At 40.5% G+C, this 20,780-nt stretch overlaps 1 protein-coding gene across 1 annotated transcript; it reads left to right on the top strand.

The window, feature by feature from the left end:
• The first annotated feature begins 10,487 nt into the window (after positions 1-10,487).
• DYNLT3 (dynein light chain Tctex-type 3) lies at positions 10,488-17,406 on the top strand. The gene is made up of 5 exons (XM_084287828.1): positions 10,488-10,566; positions 10,997-11,038; positions 12,790-12,913; positions 13,887-13,964; positions 15,080-17,406. Exons 1-5 carry the CDS (start codon positions 10,537-10,539, stop codon positions 15,154-15,156), a joined length of 351 nt encoding a protein of 116 aa, XP_084143954.1. The 5' UTR covers positions 10,488-10,536; the 3' UTR covers positions 15,157-17,406.
• The last annotated feature ends 3,374 nt before the right edge of the window (positions 17,407-20,780 follow it).

Here is a 20,780-nt window from a genome sequence, read left to right as displayed (position 1 = left end):
ACTGTGCTATGTTAAGCCAGTACTTGAATTACTTACGGCCTAGAATGAATTCACATGAGCTAACGTAATGGTCTTAGAGCCTCCATTACTGAGTGAACTATTTACTCTAGACAAATATTTGATATTAGCTAAGGCATTCTTCGCATGAGCAAGAACTATGCAAAATGACTAAAAGGCGTAGAATGATGTCTTGCATAAAGAAATGTTAAGTTAATATCCAGGCGTGCTGTGCTCCTCTGCAGGACATTCAGAGGTATTTCATGAGGGAACAGCAAAGAAACTGTAAAAGGAATCTGAAAATGTATGAATTATGAATTGCCTGCAAAGCCTAAAGTGGTAGCACAACGTATAATTTCATCCTAAGTGTACCAAGATACTTACCATTTTACTTCAAAATAGCTAGCTACAGTTCTATCACTTAGCAAACCCATCTGTAAATATCTATATTTTTATGAATGTTTTATTGCAAATAATTTTAATGGCCCCTAAAAAATACAGAAACATTTCATTGATTTCATGAAATCAATCCATTTCGTATACAAAATATATTTGTGAAGTTCAGCAAGAAGATAGCTTAAGTCACCTAGTAGGTTTTGATCATCTCTTAATAGAGAAACTTTAGGAATTTTTAAGAGATGCAGAGGGAAAAACAAAAACACCCTTAAAGTTCTGCACAATACAGAATAAGCAGAAGCAGTCTGGTCAGAAACTGGAAGGACATTTTAGATCAAATACATTGGTTCAGCTTGTCCTTGACAAGAAAATAGCTTGGGAAGTGAAAAGCTGCATTCTGCATTTGAAACAGGGCTTGGAAAAACACCTTGGAAGGCTAACTTCTATCTTCACAGAAAACAATCAAACAAAAACCCTGCCATGTTTTTAATAAGAGAATTCTTCACCCTTCAGAAACTCAGTGTCATAGTGAGAGTCACTAACTTGTCTTTCTTTCATTTGCATTATGTTTTGCTCAAAGCGCTTGTTCACAGTTGTAGTCTTACACGGTTACTCTTGATAAGAGAAAAGCTGTCATCTCGGATGAAGTGTTTTTCCAACATGGTTTAAGTGACTTACAAACACAGCCCAACTGTGTTTCCTTGAACACTATAGAAAGATAATATTTTCTGTAGGTACTTTTCTATGCAGAGATCCACTTTGCTCCATGTAGAAAGCACTTTTACCAAAATAAGCTCTGCTGCTTAGAGTTAGAGTCCTTAGGTCACAATCACATCTGTCTTCTGGCTATCCCTGCCTCAGCACATGAAGAGCACTACCGGTCCCTGTATTTCCAGTTCAGAGAAGCCCTCTAGTCAAAAAAAAAAAAAAAAAAAAAAAAAAAAAAAAAAAAAAAAATTTCTTTCCATGCTCTTCTGCAGTATGTTGGACAGCACTTTGGAAGATGTTTTTATTGTCTTGACCAGAATGACAAAAAGGTGTTATCAATGTCTCTTTCTTTTTAGCTGGAGTAAATGTTCATTACCTTAAACCACAGCTCTGACAGACAAGAATCATCAAGATTTCTTGCTGCCTGAAGTAGCTTCTAGTACAAATAGACAATTACAATATACAAAGTTTATTAAAAAATTTTAATAAATAAATAAATAAATAAATAAATAAATAAATAAAGAGTTTATGTTTGAGTTTATGTTTGGTTAAAAGGCAATGTTAGCACCATAACTTGCAGCCACTGAAAAATGAAACCCACTGATCACTACTTTTTCCTCTTTTCCTCCATGGTGCTCTGCCCTCTCCCTTGCTCTGTTACCTGTCTGACCTCTCAGTAAGCCAGTTCAGTCCAGCAAACCATCAGAAAGCTACTGAGTTGTTGCTGTTGATTTAGTGAGGTACATCCTGTGGTGGTTTTCCTCGGGTGGGCAGCCGACTTCCACCACTGCCGCTCTCTCACTCCCCCTCCTCAGAGAGGAAGGGGGAGAAAATACATACAAAGAGCTCAAGGTTTGAGATAAGGATGATTTAATTAAAGGGAAAAGGGAGAAGGGAAAAACAAACAAACAAACAAAAGGCCCTGTGTGGGCTGCTGCAGGGAAAGTTAACTCTCCATCCCAGACAGACCCAGCACACGTCCCCAGAGCAAGGAGTTGGAGCAGCACCAGAGCTTCTGCCAGGGAAGGCAGGATTATGCTGCTGAGGAAGAACATTGAGGGAAGAGGGGCTTGAGTGCTCCTTAGGCCAGCACTGAGCCATCAGGTCAGCTGTTCTGTGGTCTTGTGGTGTTTGCTCCACCTTAAAAATAATGTGGTTTGGTGCTTTTGTGTTTGTTTGTTTGTTTTCCAAACAACAAAAAAATAATAAAATCACTAAAATGTAAATTTATCTATGTTTGGATCTAGTACTTAGGGACATAGTTTAATGGATGACATGGGTAGCAGGATGATGGTTGGACCAGATGATCTTGTAGGTCTTTTCCAACCTTAATGATTCTATGATTATTGATAGTTTTTAATTCATCATCTAGTAGTATAGCATTTTACAGCTGCTGTAAGCTGTTGTTATTAAGTACAGTATCAGGAATGCATCCCTGCAGTACTGTAATTGATATTTTCACCTTAGAAAACCAAATAACAGCTTAGAAGATAGGTGTTCTAGTCATGGAATACAAAAACATTTTATCTGACTTAAAAGGTTAGCCATGTAGCTATGTAAACCAAATAGGAGTTGAGAATTTCGGGAAAGGGATCAGACACTGTTCATGAACCATCTGTAGTGGATTTTGCTTTGTAGGACAAAGTCATTCAATACATTTTGAACAAATAGTTCTGGAAACATTCTAAACTGAAAACCAATTTCTGATTAAAAAAAAAAAAAGTAAATAAACTTGTTCAGTTTATTTGCTTCTGGGTATTTATTTTGAAATTTTGATCATTAGCAATTCCCACTAAATTACAGCTGTAAAAAGATGTTAATAAAGAAAGCTTTATAATCAATGTAAAAAACTAGTAATACATCCTAAAGAGCCTAATATCCAAGGGTGGGTTCATTGCCTTTGACCAAGTAGATATATTCTCATTTCGTTATCTTACTGGAACAAAGGCATCACTTTCAAAACAAGGAGGAAAAAAAAAAAAGACATAGGATGGAGAATGCCTAGTCATATCATCTATAATAGTTTTTTGCTTCAGCTTTCTGCTCTTCAGTTGTTCCTGCTGTTACTGCTGTGCATTTATCAAATCATAAGAAACATGACTGAAGTGGAAGAAATGATAAACAGAGCATGTATCTTCCTCTCCTGCTCAGAGAAAGTCAAAATTCAAAGGCTTCCAAATAACACTGTCAACCCTCCTGTGTTTTCTGCCTCTAATTGCTGAGTATTATTGAATAAAACCATGCTGACAGTTTTTCTGTAACACTTTGGGAAGATAGCTAGCAGCTCGAAACATGTTGCTTTCAGATTTCCAGGGGAAGCCTTGACAGCAGCATTTGGGTCTTGGTGGCTGTAGCCAGCTGACCTTGGCGGGCTGACAGACTCCAACCCAGCCAGGCTCCCACTCCCCCTGCTCAATGGTATGGGGGATGAAAATACCATGAGAAAGCCTGTGGGTCAAGAAAAAGACAGGGAGATCCCTTAACTACTTAACAACTACTGCCATGCGCAAAAGGGACACGACTTGGTGAGAAGAATTGTAATTTATTGCCACTTAGAATAGAGTAGGATGGTGGGAAAACAATGACAAATCTAAAAACGCCTTACTTCAACCTCCTCTTCTTCCAGGTACACATCACTACTTAGTTCCCGAGGCTTCTACCTCCTCCTCTCCCACCAGCAGCACAGCGGGATAGGGAATGGGGGTTGGGGTCCATCCTTAACAGCTCATCTGTGCTGCTTCTTTCTACTCAGGCTTTTTTCTGCTCCAGCACGGGTCCCCCACGGGTGGGCGGCAGCTCCCCCCAGACCCCCTGCTCCTGCGGGGGCTCCTCTCCACGGGCTGCAGCTCCGGCCGGGGGCCTGCTCCTGCAGGGGCTCTCCATGGGCCGCAGCCTCCTCCAGGCCACATCCACCTGCTCCACGGGGGCTCCTCCACCCATGGTGGGGCTGCAGCGTGGAGATCTGCTCCATGTGGGACCCGTGGGCTGCAGGGGGACAGCCTGCTCCACCAGGGGCCTCTCCCTGCACAGCCCGCAGGGGAACTGCTGCTGCCTGCCTGGAGCACCTCCTGCCCTCCTGCTGCACTGACCTTGGTGTCACATCCTCTCACTCCTCTCTCTCACAGCTGCTGCAGTGTTTTTTACATATTCTTAAAAATGCTTTCACAGAGGCATCACTGACTTTGCTGGTGGGCTCTGCTTTGGCCAGAGGTGGGTCCCTTCTGGAGCTGTCTGGAACTGGCGTAGGGGCAGGTCCAGGCCTCTCCTCACAGTGACCACCCCCGCAGGTCCCTTGCTGCCAACATCTTTCCACATAAACCTATTACAGTGGGTTTGTGCCATTTTGGGGGACCTCTGTGGCAGTACAGTGTGCAACAAAACAGCAAGACAGATACCTTTGTTAAGCTGAGAACAGGTTGCAAGAAGGGATGCAACTTGTTTTCTATGCTAGAATATCTTTCATTTTGCCGGTGGGTTTCACAGGTATTTGCTGGCAGCAGAGACATTTTGAAATTCAGGTTACGGTGGGCTTCCTGTTCCAAAATGCCCCATACAGGCTGTCAAATGCTTGTCTTGTTCCCACCATGCTTCTGCTCTCTTCTCATGGCTCCTGTTTTGTCTGTCTGCCTCAGACCTACCCTGTCCATACCATCTTCAGAGGTGAAACACTCCCTCAAAGTTGTTTCTCTGATTGATGGGTTTTCTTTTAAAACCAGTCAGGTTACTCCCTCCTGGCTGCCTGAACACATTAGACTCTCCAGGAGAGCTTGAGAAAATCAGAGCTCTGAGTGGTCTCTTTTAGGACAAAGTGCCACAGATGCAGCAGCACCCTGTTGATGAGTTGCAGCACCTCACAGGAGCACCAGTCCACCAAATACACAGACCACAGCCCCATTTATGATTGCCACAGTTTTGCCTGAGCAGCGTGCCCATGGTGCTGGCAGCCAGGGCATCTCAGCAGGGGACAGATGAGGGAAGGCCCTCGCTTACTCCTGAGATGAAGTAAGGATGCTGCCAACTACACATCAGTATCTGGAAAGCAAAAAGCATTCCCATGACAGACACAGCCCTAGTGGCCATCAGAAGCAGCAGCTGAATGCAAAGCCCTGCTGCGTTCATGTTGCTAAAGGATGTAGCACAGACAGGAAGCATATTCGGTGGAAATAACATTTTTAATTAAATAATGGTGGTGACCTCTAACAAACTTACTCTAAAAAACGTGCGAACGATTTTCCCAAGATTTATAATTAGACTCATTTGGGTGGGTTTTCATAAAATTTTCATAAGATTTGCTCTTAACATTAGGATGAACTCCTTGCCAAATCATTCTTTTTATTCTAGAATAGAAGGGTGCTATACTTTCTAAAAATAAAATGCTGTAAAAACGGTCAATATTTCCACTCCAGTGAAAATCAAATATTTTCATGAAGCTCATTTTAGGAAATATCCTAGACAGTTTTGGTCTCTAATCTTCCAAAAATATTGAACATGAAGTAGAAAATTACACAGACAGTATTTGACCGAATAACTGAAGTTTAAAGCATTCTAAATAATGAAATAGAGTCTTGCAGCTAAAACTCCTAAACAACTTGCAGTTTTTTGATACTAAATGATTCATAAAAAAAAAAAAAGAACATTTTTCATATGAATTCATTAAGAAATAAATTGTTATTCCTTCAAAAGCTCGTAGTACCATACTTTCAAAGCCAAGAAGCACATAAAGAAACACTTGCTGCATGATGCAGGTAAGCATTTACTTTAGTTTGTGCTTTCAGTTTGTTCTTTTGAAGACACATAATTAGCTGGCTGACCATTTGCTTTTACCGAGTATGTTGTTATTGCACATTTAAAAAATGTATAGCATCAGAAAATTCTATGTACTTGGAAATCTAACTTGAGTACACTGTTGTTGCTTCATTCTCACACCAAACACATCATGTAAACTTTGCCTACAGAAAAAAAGCTTCCAAAAATACAGATAATATTAACCACGAAACAGAATTAAAACGTCATATGCATTTATTTATCTGATGTCATAATGACAATATTACTGTTCCGGGTCATTTAAATGGGTAAGTCGCTACAGTGTGTGCTATGCACACTTACCAACACTGAAAAATTATTCTACCTTGATGTGCATCTTAAACACAGACTACAGACAATAAATACTCAATGCGTATAACATAGTGTCAGCTGGTCGAGGTTAACCCTAAAATTTACCGTGCACATTGTCAGATTACAAAGCTCATCTGAACTCAAATCAGTCTCCAAGGGAGCCAGCAAGTGATTGCAATGCAGCCACTTTACTCAAGCCTTTGCAATTCAGCCGTGCCAGCAAACGCCATGCTCTCTGCAGCTGAGCTGACCAGCAGCCAGCAGCAGGCTGATGCAGCAGCAGCAGTTCCACCTTCACAGTTGTTGCTACTGTGCTGCATGAAGCAGCTCGCCAAGCTCTGCACTGAACTCATGTTCTCAGTCATGATCACAACATGATCTCCCAGTACCCCAAAGATTCCAAAAATACAGAATCCGCCTTGACAGACCATTTGTAGCTATGGAAATAGTGATGTCTCTGACAATTCACAGAGAACTTTTTAAACAATTGTTGAGTGGGCATTTAGCTCTCCGGAGGAGTTCGAGTAAGTCACTTGCAGCTATCATTAAAACAGCTCTCAGGGAAATAAAAAAAATCAGGAAAGTGAATCATTAAAACTACAGCTAGGACCAAGTACCCATGATCTGGCCAACATAAAAGCTGCTGCAGAGATCAGGCCAAATGTCCATCTGATCCGCTGCTCAGTTCCTGCAGTAATGAGTAGTGAACGCGTAGGAAGAGAGCAAGAACAAGAGCAGCACATGCTGATTCTCCCTCCAGCATCCAGCCACATGTAGCTTAGGAACTCAGTCAGAAGAATTAAATACCAGTATTCAACTGATTTTGACATCAGTGTTTTAAGGTAGATGAAGGTTTAAGATGTTTACAACAGCTGAAGGAAAAATTTGCTGGAAGTGAGAGAGAAGCCATACAATTTTAGCTGTATGGGTATTCACATTTTTTACTGCCTTTGTACAAGCAGTGGTGAATCTTCATAGCCTACACAGCCTGCCCTCTTTCCAGCAGTCCAAATCTTCTTCAAATATTTGCTTTTAATCAAAAAATGTCTTGAGCTGATCTGTTTATTTCCAGTCTTTTAAGAGGTCCTGTTCAGCATTTGGATGAAAGGCTTCAGTGCTTTCAAATTTCGGGTTGCATTTCTGAGCCATTTCTTTCAGCACTTTTCACATTTCCTATCACAGTTCACAGAACTAATTACACTGCAAGCCATTTGCATTTTCCAGCTTTCATTTTGCAGCAGTGTAATAAAGAATTGAGCAACATAATCAGGTAACTCCCCTTGAAAGGAAGTGTACGGCTCCTTATTACAATTTAGCATTACTCTTGTAAAATCAGTAATAGCATTAGTCATTCCCAAGGAAAAAAAGAAAAGGAAAAATATTGGTGCTTTTGGTAATTGATATTAGGTGAAAAATGAATTGGTTCAGGAAAAAAAAAAAAAAAAGGAAGAAAAGAAAGAAGAGGAAAATAACCACTCAACTGTTATGAAAGCTAAAAAAATGTAAGCCTATAACTACCTCAAAAGCTGATTTAATGCTTTCTAAAGGAGAATGCAGGCTAGCTGGATGCCTGGTAGATGTTATCTAATGTGTTATTGATCCAGAGAAGGTGATTCCAAAACCAGGTCTGCTTCAGTGCTTTATTACTCATACTTGGACTTCCCCCCCCTCCCCCTAAAATTTAACAAAAACCTCTCTTATTCTCTTAGTTCAAATTAAACCCATTATTTCTTGTCCTATCTTTTGTCATATATTGGCCTGTTAATCATTTTTCACTAAATTGCTACACACTGGGACACCTACAAGAAAGACTGGGGAAAAGATATAAAACAAATGCAGTTCCTCCACAAATCACATTTTCTAAGCTTCCTTTCAGTCTTGCTGCCTTCAGGAGGAACTGTTTTTGTGTCTCTGTCCTGACACCACACTGGGCAGAGAATTACATTTGATGCCTGGCAAACACCGAGAACAACATAATTGCCTTCTGTGCCTTTCATGATATTCTTCAATGCATTTATTTTTTTCTAACATCATACTTTGCTTCCCATTTACTGAAATTCCTGCAACATTACTGCCTAGCCAATTAGTCCCCATTTTGCATCTGTGCGTTTGATGTTGGTTTTAGATAGTACTTTTTATTTTTTATGAGATTCCTTCTTGTTGATTTCTCCAGCCTATTCAGTATTCGTAATTTTGATCCTGTCAGTCAACACGCTTGTAACTTCTTTCAACATGCTGTCATTAAAAAGCCTTCATAAGCATCATTTTTATTGCATGATTCCAGTTATTGCTGTTAATGCTGATTAGCTCTTGGGGAGGGGAAACAAAAAAATAAAAGGTCTTCTTGTGTTTATTTCTCTTACTTTGATAACCCTTCATTAGGGTTACCTTTTCCCTAGATGATAGATTCTTACTTCAAGTGAAATTTACGTGTGAGAGCATAACAAGACACATTCACTACAAAATAACATGCCTACTATTTACTTCCCCCTCATCCATTAAATCATTTGTCCTCCCAAAGACTAAAATCAGATTGTTTGACATATACTCTTGATAAATCTGTGCTGGCTGTTTGGGGGTGACATTGGGTGTTTATTTGTAAACATTTCCTGGATTAATACTTATTCTGCCATTTTATAACCTAATAGCTCCCTGGGTATTGAGCTGAACCTGACAGATCTCCTGCTGTCCTCTCTGTAAATGGCAGAGGGGGGGGAAGAGGGGAAGAACAGGTCTTGTTTTTTTTTGTTGTTTGTTTGTTTGTTTGTTTTGCATTAGGACATCAACACAAACATGCACACACACATCGGTCATTCAGGAACCTGATTTTTCATGGAATCTGCCAAGATGATTGTTACGAAGAAGGTATTTCTCTGAGTATTTCTAAAGAGAGCTGAAAATGGTTAGCAGCTGGTTTCATTTGATAGTGTACTGCACGTCAAAGATACAAAGATCTCTGAAAATACAGAGGATAAAAAAATGAACAAGATCCAAAGCTAAGTCCTTTTTAGTGCCGTTAGCTTTTTCTCCTGGTTGCCAGTGCAAATACAACATGGGCTTCCACTAGCTTTTATTTTTTAAAAAATAAACACAAAATTTTATCCCTAGTTTTGAACCAGTAACACATAAAAAGATATTTTGTTTTACTTGTAATAGCTGCATATTGTGAAAGCCCAGGAAAATATTGTGCAAGTCAGCACAGAAAATACTTTATTCTGAAGGAGATTTTTTGATGTCCCCTCTCTCCAATGATTACATCCATGTGTGCTTGTTCATAAAGATCTGCTTTTAAAGAGATTTACTCTTCATGTTCAGCCTTCTCATCCTACTATACCCATTAGCAAAAATTAAACGTGAAAGCCACTTTCAAAGTAAGGCAATATAAAAACGTTCAGCTTTGTTTCTCCTGTACTGCCATGTTTCAGAGTTTTTCCAATTAGTGTACAATTAACACTGAGCAAGAGGCACTCTTTTATGCACGTATCTATCCAAATATATGCCACCAAAACTGAAAGTAGAAAGGATGCAGCCTTGGCCTTCTATCTCACCTTCAGTCTGGTTTAGAAAGACGAGAACCGTATCACAGGGGACAGTAAGAAAACAAAAAGTTTCCCCCCAAATGACAGAATAAACCCCCCGTAATTTGAAAAATCTGCACTGATAGTAGGCATCTTTCGTGTTCCCCAGGCAACTTCATGGGGAGAGAGAAGACCCTATTTCTTTACACCTGTTTTTATAGTGAGTATTTCTTTATTATAAAGTGGAAGAACCGCTTATTGCAAGTCACCATTACTAAAACGTACTGACAGCTTTGTGTCAGACACTTTGCACCGATCCCCAAACAGGGAAGGGGGCATAAAAACACGATTGCTCCTCAGCAGGAACTTCTCCTGTTGCATGCCCTGTGCCTCGAGCTCCTTATGTTCACCACAAGGGGGATATAATATATATAATATTAGAGCTACGAACAAGCATTTCACCGCCTTTATGACGAGGGCACCAGGCTGAGGCGTGCTGCCGCCCTGTATGGCCGCCGGGGAACAGAGCCGGGCAGGGCAGAGCAGGCCATGATATGTCATGATATGTCGTGATATGTCATGGGAGGGCAGGGCAGAGCAGGACAGCTCCAACTCGCCCACGCAGTGCCCCTGCATCCCCTCAGCCGCCTCAGGCCCCGTCCCCGCCCCGCCATGCCGCCAGCCCCGCAGCGCCCCCCGCCGCCCGCCTCATGGCGCCGCCGGCACCGCCCCGCCGAGGCGGAGCCGCGCAGGACGCGGAGGAGCCGCCGCCGCCGGAACAGCCGCCGCCTGTGCCGGGGCCATGGAGGACTTTCACCCCCACAACGACGAGGTAGGGGCCCCCCTGCCGGGGCCCGGGGCTCGGGGCTGGGGCTTCGGCTTGGTCCTGCCCGTGCCGGCTGGGGGCTGGAGCCGTCCTGCCGGGGGTCCCCTCTCGCTTCTCTGCAGCCGCCCGCCTCCATTACGGCCGCTCTGGCCCTGAGGCTTCTGCCCTCGCCCGGTTTGCCATCTAAAACTTCTTGTTTTGGGGAATATCCTGACACATGGCATAGGCAGCGGTGGTTTTTAATCTCCGTGGGAAGCGCAAAATCAAGTGGTTTGCGGGCACGCTGAGGACCGGGCTTTTTGGACCCATTCAAAGGTCGCTGGCAAAACAACACTAAATAACAGGCGTGTAGTGCTGGGACAGAAGTGGGGCTTTAAAACTGCATTATGTGTTTACTTCTCTGTCAGAAATAAAAAATAATTAATTTCTCTTACAGATGATCTTCAACGCTGACGAGGCCCACAACATAGTTAAGGAGGTAGGTGCTAGCCATTTAACCAGCATGTTGTGATTTCAAAGAGGCTCTTTCCCTTACTTTGCAATACAGTGAAAAGAGAAACTATCAGTTAACCATGCCAGATAAATTCAAATTTACACAAAACATAAACTACTATTAATACCAAATTATACAGAGCTTTGTTTGGAACTGCTTTAAGCTTCATCTAATTACTATCCCCAACTACCTAGTGGGGAGAAGGTGGCAGAGAGAAGGGAGAAACAATTTGCATTACATTGGAAAGACAAGGGACAACAGCCACAGGGTGCATGGGGAAATTTATTACATTTTTTTTTTCCTTTATCCAGCTAGAGAGTAGATAATCACTAGGGCAGGATGCAGAGAGCTTGTGAAGTCTCCATCCTTACACACTATAAAAACGTGACTGGACAAGGCCTCATCAACCTGCTGAAATTTGGAAATTTAGCCTTGGCTTGAGCAACAGGTTGGACTACATGAGGTTGTTACACTATCAATTTAAATATATATATATATATTTTTACACGAAAAAAGCAGGCTGAGAATGAGTAGCCTGATGGTCCAAAATAAATGCCAGGTACTCACTAGAAAGTGAGTAATGAAGAGCCCTTGGCATAGAGATGATTGTCAGGTTTTACAGGGAAATACCATTTTTATAAAGAAATTTCTAGAGGGACCCTGCAGGTCCTTTCCTACCCGCCATGTCAGGAAAGGAAAGGACTGTATTTCTAGAGCTGCTCCAGGTCACAACAGCAAGCTCTTAGATGTCAGGTAAATGACAGTTCAACCCCTTATATAACTGTCCCTGCCTTGAAAGGCCAGACAGGTTCTCTTTATTTTTACATCTGATGCTGGGAGTAAAGCCAAGTGTTTGTACCTCTGATTTAAGGCTTAACCGGAGCTGAAGAGTTCTAGCATTTCTGGAAAAGACCAAAATACCTGAAGGGATCACTAAGCATCCTTGTCCCTCTCTTACCTTCTGTTCTGTGTTTGTTTCCATTGAGTCATTGTCTAGCTTTATACAATGTGATCAGAACTAATTGAGGTTTGTGGGATCTGAGGCACAAATCTCGTACACAGCCTGTTAGTGGGTGGTGAATGCACATGATTTATGCTACCGAATCAAAGGAGAACATAGTTGTATTTTACGTACCTATTACAGATGTACATTTCTTCACACTTTCATATTGAGAAATTCATTTTCCACCAGCATGTAATTCTGAATTTCTTTAGGAGTAAAGAATGAAATTTAAGAGTTACATTTATAGAGCAGGTATTCTGTTGTTTGGTCATTTTAAGTTTAAGCAAGTATATTGCTTAGAGACTCAGACAGGTTGGCCTGCCCTAGTGACATTATTGATTAGGGTAGTACAATTTCCCTTACAGCAGCATCTGAAAGCCGAGCTGGAGTAGGCAATCATTGAGAACGGTGGAATGTGTTGGTATTTTCATCGGTAAATGGATCCAGTAGCTTAACTTGGCACTTAAAGCATATGGCTGAGGTCTTTCCTACACAAAATTTTCAGTCAGAGCCTCATTTTTCTCCACATAATAATGTAGTAAATATATATTAAAAATAATTTTCCAAGAAGTCTCATTTTACTTCCCATTCAGTAACTGATACGTGATGAGCTGAAGTGATTTAAAGTAATCCAATTGCCAGATAAAATTCTCAGATTATGTGAGGCCTTTTAAACCTTTACTTTTTAAGTATCATGTATTTAATGTAACTTTTTTTTTTCTCTCTATTACAGTGCATAGAAAGTGTCTTAGGCAAGGCAGATTATAATCACAACAAAGTCAACCAGTGGACTGCAGCTATAGTAGAACAGTCGCTGACACATTTGGTAAAGCTTGGGAAAACATACAAGTACATTGGTAAGTAGAAGTAACCATACTTTTATCCCCATGCAATCACAGTCAGTAATTGTGGAAAGGTTTGTTCCAATGTAGTGCTATATTAGATAAATAACATAACCTGTAAACAAAGAGCAGATACTTGAACGCTTCTGTTACTCAGATTTTTAGTAATTACTGTGGTAAAACTACAGCGGTTTTATTTGTGCTAAGGTTGCTGTTAACGCTTAGCACAGAAGATGCTAAGGTGTTACATGGTCTTCCCTGACTCTTAAGCAACCCCAGAACAATTATATCAGTATTTTGGTATCAGTTCAGGAAATAATTGCTTTCTCTTCAGTTAATTTTAATGTGATTAAGCTTCTTAAAAATACAGACATTTAAAATATTTTCAGTTCTGTAAGATACTTCATGTCCCATTATTTTTATATGCATTTCCACAGAAGAGAAATTGAGATAATTGCAGGTTCAAAACGCTTTGGTCCTTTTTTGGAGTGTTGATATAATAGCAAAAGTTTGCCCTGTGTTTTGGTTTTGAAAGTCATGAATTCAGACTGTCATTGGTTTTACAACAATTAGAGGTCAGTTTAGAAATGCTTTATCACTGGAGCGTGGTTTCAGAGAACAGACAAAAGTAATTTTGGGAAACAACTCTCATCAGGTGTGACTTCTGTTGTACCTGTGAGGACAGCACATACAATCCAGTTCTGAGGCACACCTGACATGAGCCATGTCTAAGCAGTTTAAAAGATAAAAAGCATAATCCTATTAAGAAGCATTTTGTTAAAGCTATTGTCTTTATGTGAGTAAAGATAATCACGAAATGAATACCAAGTTCTTGAGGAGAACGTTGGGAGTGACAAAATTGTCAAAATAGGTGTTGACTTAGCTGAATGCTGCCTGCCAGTCATTTAAAATCATAGCGTGAGCTTGAAATTGTAAATAATTCACCTCTTCTGCTTTAAAGTCCTGATTTTGTGACTGTATTTTTCAGTAACCTGTGCAGTGATGCAGAGAAGCGGAGCTGGTCTACACACAGCAAGCTCATGCTTCTGGGATACCACAACTGATGGTAAGCTTCCTCACTCAGATGAAAAAGTTGTGGCAAAAGAAATGCTACCTGTTGCTCAACTGTAATAGTTCGGCTGAATGTTTTGGAAGAGTGTTTACAGAAGCAGTAGCTTCCAGAACTAGACCCTTGTTTACAATCCCAGGGGGAATGTTTTGTTAACAATCAGTGCTTGCATTAGGAGTGACTGCTTTGCAGATGGTACGAAGCAAATGTAGAAATGCCTTCATTGTGAAACAAACCAAAAAAAAAAAATCTCTTCAGTAATTGTAGATCAGTTGAAGAGGCAAAAAAATGTTCAAGGTAAATGTAAGCATGTAGTCCTAAACATATCTGATTACTGTAAACAGACAGTGCTACTCTGAAGGAGAACAGAAGTTGGTTTAAAAAAAAAAGTTTAACTACAGTGTGTGTTTCAACTGCCTAACTATCAGGTAGTTTATAGGCTTTTGATGCTCTTCACTGTATCTAAAATAGTTCTAAATGAATTTTTCCCAGGTTCAAGGTATCATGAGGAAATTAGATTAAAATAGTCTTCTGTCTGTCATAGACTCAGAATGGTCCGTTTAGAAGAGGATACCAATATATAACTTAAAAATAGAGATTGAATTAGAAAGTCAACTGCGGTTAAAACAAAAATCATTGAGTGAAATTATGTAAACAAGTAGTTTAATCTTCATGTTTTCTTGGTTTGTAAAGCCAAGATATGTTGATAGTTGATATACATTGAAATAAGAGGAAAAATAAAGAAAGTAAATAAACTAGAATGTATTGGATCCAGACTTTTCCTCTTGATTTTTTTGTGAGATTATCTTGACAATTTCAATATCAGATTTTCAAGGATTTTTGCAAATCCAGCTTTTTAAAAGAGATACTGAGATAGTTTTGTTCTCTCAAATTGTTTTGAGGTTCACGTTAGGTAGTAATCAATGTCCAAGTAAATGAAAATGTTTTGAGGAATTTAGTCTGCTTATAGCCATGATGACATAGTTGTAATCACCTTAAATCATAGCTGAATTATTTGTACTAATTTGACTTAGATTACTTAGAGGTAAAATTAATATAATAAAGAGACTGGAATTATTTTATTTTATTTTTTTTGTAATAATCTCTTTTAGGAACTTGCACAGTGAGATGGGAAAACCGAACAATGAACTGCATTGTGAATGTGTTTGCTGTTGCTATTATCCTGTAGCTGACTGGAAGATAAAAATAAGCAACACCGAAGCCTTTAAAAAAAAAAAAGTTCCAAACACATGGCAAAATATTTCAGACAGTTATATTTTTATTTTTTTCTTTATGAGGAGTTGTAGCAAATGGAACTTCTCTACAGAGAGCATAGTCTTAGCCAGTTCTCATAGATTAATTATCTGAAATCAAGCAAAAAAATATTTATATATAGAGAAAGCAAGTTTAATAATTTAAATATTCAGAAGTATATTAATAAGAAGATGCCGCAAAGATCAATAGAATTTATATCAAAGCTAATTTCAAAGACACTTTATTCAAGAGGAACATAAAATATCTAATCAAAGAAAAGGTCAAAGGGCAAGCAGGACCTCTCGGGATTGTGGTGCATTTGGGAACAAATTATGAACACAACTCTGAGTGCATGTGCTGTAAGCAGTATCAGCACTTCGTGTCTGGTTAAACAAAGCTAACTGTCATGTTGGGTGGTGGTGCTTCTGAAATTGCACAAGCATTGCACTTCAGTCAAGTGTGAGCTTCTACATTGAAATTAGATCCGTTAGAGCTTTTCCCCTTGAGGCAGAGGATGACTTCACTAGGGTAAAGGTGCAATATACCTGGGCCTAACTAGAATTCCAGTTTTCCTTCAGAATGAAGATCATATTTATTGTCAGTTCAGGGAATGTCATGGGTCAGACATTAGCACTGAACTCATAATTACTTCCTAAAGCATTCTGAAAGGACTTGTATCTGATTTTATTCCATGAGTACAAATTTGTGACAAGCACTTTATTGATTCCTCCTGCAATGCAAGAGTAGCCAGGAGCTGGGGCAGTAAGACTGGGCCCATGTTTCTCCGAGTAGGAGTAAGTTGTTCAAAGAGAAGGCACGCACATTTGTAGAGGCTCCTGTTACCTTTGAAACCATTTATCTTGAAGCAACATATCTGCCCTTTATAGGAGTATCTCCTATATTCCCTGAGTCTAGAATCGGACCTTAATCCTATGAAAAAATACAGTTCAGTTTTAAGCACTAAGATTTCCCATCCTATAAAGATTTATGCAAGGTCTTAACTTTGCTCATTGGATGAGTTTTAACTTGAACTATTCCACATGGAAGGAAAGCATTTGCACACACAAGTATTTGCTGGATTGGGGCCTACCTTTTTGTTGATTAATGCACAAGTTATATGATAAAGATGTATCAATACCGAAAATGCCTAAATGATTGCTGCCACTAAGTGGCAGCTACATTGTTTTATCAGATGCTGCTTAAGGATAGAATGTTTTCTTTCTTACTGCATGTCTTTGGAAGAGACTGGTGACTACCTACAGCTACTGTAAGGCTGCAGTTTTAACAAATGAGTATTAAAGCACTATTACACAGTTTTGTTTGTTTTTCTGATAACTGACTATGAGGACATGTAGCAAGTGTCCTGTACAAAGAACAAACTGAAAACTATGCCATTGCTTAAACTGTGTATACACATAGCTAGTACAAGTAGAAGGAACATGTAGGTGTAATTTACAATGCTGTTCAAAGTCTCTTGCTTTGCAGGCGAATAGAATTCTGCTTTTACCTAAGTGCAAGTGAAACTAAGCACCGTAACATTGCCTTTGCCTTACAGGCAGGTGTAGTGTGAAGATGTGTATGTATGTTGTACTGACCTTCAGGTACGTAGTAGTTCAACATTATTTAGGTGAGGATAACAATTTCTGAACTAGATCCTGACTTTTAAGAGCTGAATTGTGAAACTGACAAAAATCATAGAATTGTGTGGGTTGGAAGGGACCGTAAAGATCATCTAATTCCAGCCCCCTGCCATGGGCAGGGATGCCTTCTGTTAGACCAGGTTGCCCAAAGCCCCATCCAACCTGGCCTTGAACACTTCCAGGGATGGGGACAGAGTTTCACTGATGTTTGGGATTGCACAAAGTGGAAAATATAAGTGGAGTAGCAGCTGGAACAAGCTTTGGTAGGTTTGATACAGCGTAAGATATGAGCAAGTGAAAAATAGTTGTGGTTGTTATCCCTGTTCAATGGGTTCCATGGTTAGAAGGAATATTCCAAATAGCTGTTCATAACTCTTTTGGTGTCTTTGCTTTTCTTGAAAATACGATGCACTGAGCAAGGCTATCAGTTCAATGAGACTTGGTGAAGTTTCCACTGAGAAAAAAACTTGGAAAATACTGCTTAACTGTAAGACTGCTTCATTTTTCTTTCTACCAAAAACAAATAAAGATTTGCCTTAGTTGTATTTTTGCCTCATGTGTGCTTGATCAATACAAATAGCAACTGAGAACAGTATTTCTCTTACTTTCCTTCACTTTTATACAATAGTGAGAACTTGGGAAATTTATTCAAGTTTTGTGAGCGTTTTAGAGAGAAGACTAATCAAAGGCTAATTCCCAAACTTGGATTCATTTCCCACGTCTCTTCTCTGATCATACAGATTCCTTGTACTGTTTGACATTATGACGCAAGTTACAGTTTTTGTTAGTCCAGAAGGAGTATTATGAAACACTGGGAAAAGTACTTGCATTCTGCATCATACTCTAGCAAATTTAACTAATTTTCTGTCTTTCCGTTCCCCCATCATCTGTGGTACAAACAAATACTTATATGTAATATAACTCTCAAAATGAATTCTGACCACCAGTGCTTTCCCAGTAGATTTTTCCAAGCAGTTTGTTTTCAAGGATAAAATTCTGGATTGTAGAATATGAAAAAGTGCAATAATATTTCAATAGTGCTTTCTATCAGTACAATGTTTTCCTTAGTTCTTGCAATCACGGGGATGAGTTATTGTTAACAAATAGGGGTTCTTACTAACAGGATGTAAGAACCTGTTCTGCCCGTGTCTCTGCAGGACATTCCCAGACCAACACCAGCCCTAGTCTGTCCCTGGGTGAGACTCAGCTCAGATGCAATGTTCTGTGAATGCAGCGATAAACCCAGCTGCAGAGTGGCTCCAAAGTTATGTAGTGGGATTTACATTGCACTTGAGTTGCTGTAGCCTGTGGAGCCTATGCAAGGTGAGGGTGCTGTGTGCCTTGGCTTGTAGATGTGACAGTTTCTCTGTTTCCCCCATGAAAGAAGAAAGGCAGCAGTCTAACACCGCTGAAGATTTTTCTACTCTCGTATGTCTAAGTTACTATTGAGTAACAGGAGCTTTTAGCTCATCTGTTTGGAGCATTTGTTTTTAAACACAGGAAGAATACTGTGACAGCAGGTTTGTTTCTTACATAAAAGGTTTTTAAAAAGGGGACAAAATGGTGCTAGAGTGACAACTACAAGCTTCCACGTAACTCCTATTCCACAGCCTGACCTAAAATTACTTGAAAACAAGAATCAGGGTTACAGCAGCACACCTCAGTGGTAGTTACAGTTCGAGTCAAGCAGACAGACATGCTTACTGGGCCAGATAGCACCAGTGCATGAAGGAAAGACAGACAAGTTTTGTAGTGACATGATTTTAAATAAATGATTTATTTATTTATTTATTTATTTATTTTATTGTGTCTGAAACTTGATCACAAAGTTTGTAATCCGTGCTAGGTAGGTTTACAATGTGGACACCACACAGCTCAGAATCAAAAACCATTAAAATCCCCTAACTTGCCCCTAAGGTGGCAAGTTGGACTGTTTACCTGCAAGAAACTCAAACTTCTTTCTGTTCAGCAGATTTTCTTACTGGCTATGGTCAGAATAATTTCTGAACAGCTCCTGTTGAATCAGAAACAAGCATCAACATTTTTGCAACCCCCTTAGGAAGAAATTAAACATTCTCTGCTAACTTGTAGTTAGCTGAAGTTTTTGGGGCGGGCCACCTTTATTCAGTTCAGTGATAATTTATTCAATTACTCAGTTTTCACCAAAAAGAAGGGTAATCTTTCTATATATACTCTGGCTTGTGCACGCACACAACACACTTATATACTTTTTTAGATATATTCATCCTTTCTGTTTACCCACTTCCCTTACAATTAGGGGTCATACATTAATAATCTTCATTTAGGATTTCGTCTCATGTTATTTATTTCCATTTCAGCAATGTCAAGGTATCAAAACAAGGGTTCCAACAGCATTTGTACACGTAAGTCTCCTGACTGGAGGGAACCCAATTTTGCATCTGGATCCTATCTGCAGCAAGCCAGCAGAAGTGGGAGGGTGAGGTAACAGCAGCAGTACCCTTGCCTTTTTGTAGCTCACAGTACTCCTCTTGGAGGTGGTCACCACTTCATCCAATTTCATTCAATAACTCTGGGGGCTGTTTTTTTGTATGGGCTTCTACAGTGGCTTTAAAACTGGTCTGAGCAAACGGCACGTGAAACCTACTGCAGGGTTTCAAGCGATGCTGTTTGTTAGTTTATAACTAAATGCCTTCAGAGACATGTAAAGACCTCACGGATCCTTAGAGCTAAGTAGTGTTTGTGTTTGAGTTGAGCATTTTAGGACAGTAATTTCTGAACCAACCCTCACGGGCCCGCCGCCCGCCTCACGCCGCGGTTTCCCGCCCGGCCGCCGGCAGGGGGCGCGCCTCGGGCGGGCAGGGGATGGCGGCGGGGCCGTGGGGCCGGCATTTCGCCTCAGCGGCCCTGCACAGGGCCCTGCCGCCAGCCACGGGGCCCCCCTCGGGGCTCGGCCCCAATCCCCCCTTGACAAAGCTCCCCGCGGGGAGCTGAGGTGGGAGAGAGCGGTCCCTGTCACCATATAACAAAATATAACACCCTCCCCCCCTCCTCCTCCTCCCTGTGCAGTCTTAAAAGCACTGCCATGTAAGAGCAGTTTTCTTACAAAACAGCACCGGGCAGTTAGGGTTATGTCACCCCTCTCGAAACGTGTGTTTTCTGTGAAGTTTTCATGGCCTCCAGGAAGCATGAGGCTGCAAACCGCTGCGAGCCTGCAGATAGCAGCCCCCCGGGCACTTCCCCGTTGGGAAGGCAGGAGTTGCTGCAGCAGCTGCTGCAGGCTCTGTGAGCTGCAATCTCCTCTGCGTGCTACGCTTTCAGCTATTTTTACACCGTCTGTAATGCCCTCCTGGCCTCATAGGTCCTTTTTTGTACACGTTCAACTCTATTTGACTTTTAATCCCAGTGTTTCTACCATAAAAAATACTTCTCCGTGACCAGAGAAACAGCACTGAGATATTTGTATTACACCGCAATAGTAGCAATATCTATTGACAGCGAACAGATGTTGGGGAAGTAAAAATAGCCTTGGCATTAGGTGCACATATTGCCAGCCTCCTTCATTCAGCTGCTGGAGCTGGTCAAGGGGCTGTACAATGTTGTAAAAATTTGCATGATGTTTTCTCAATGAGAAGTCAAAGCTGAAATGGAGAAAAGCAAAGAAGAAAAGTGATGCGAGAGGGCAAGGGAAATGCCAACAGCTGAAATAGAAAGTTAAGAAAGAAGACAGGACTCCAGCTGTTTTATTTCCAATTTTTCTCATGGGCAAATTTAAATGAGAGGCAAACTCCAAATCACTGGGCCAAACCTGAAATGCAGCTGAACTTACAAAACCCTTTTTCAATATCTGTTCTTTCCCATAGCTCCTATCTCATTTCTCTAGGAAAAACAGAATAACCAAGTCATTTTGGAAATCCAGCTTAAGAATTGCTTGAACAGT

This window comes from Netta rufina, assembly GCF_964035555.1.
Source record: "Netta rufina genome assembly, chromosome: 1".
Classification (NCBI taxonomy): Eukaryota; Metazoa; Chordata; class Aves; order Anseriformes; family Anatidae; genus Netta; species Netta rufina.
Note: the sequence above shows the minus strand (reverse complement) of the source record. Positions and strands in the feature narration are given on the sequence as shown.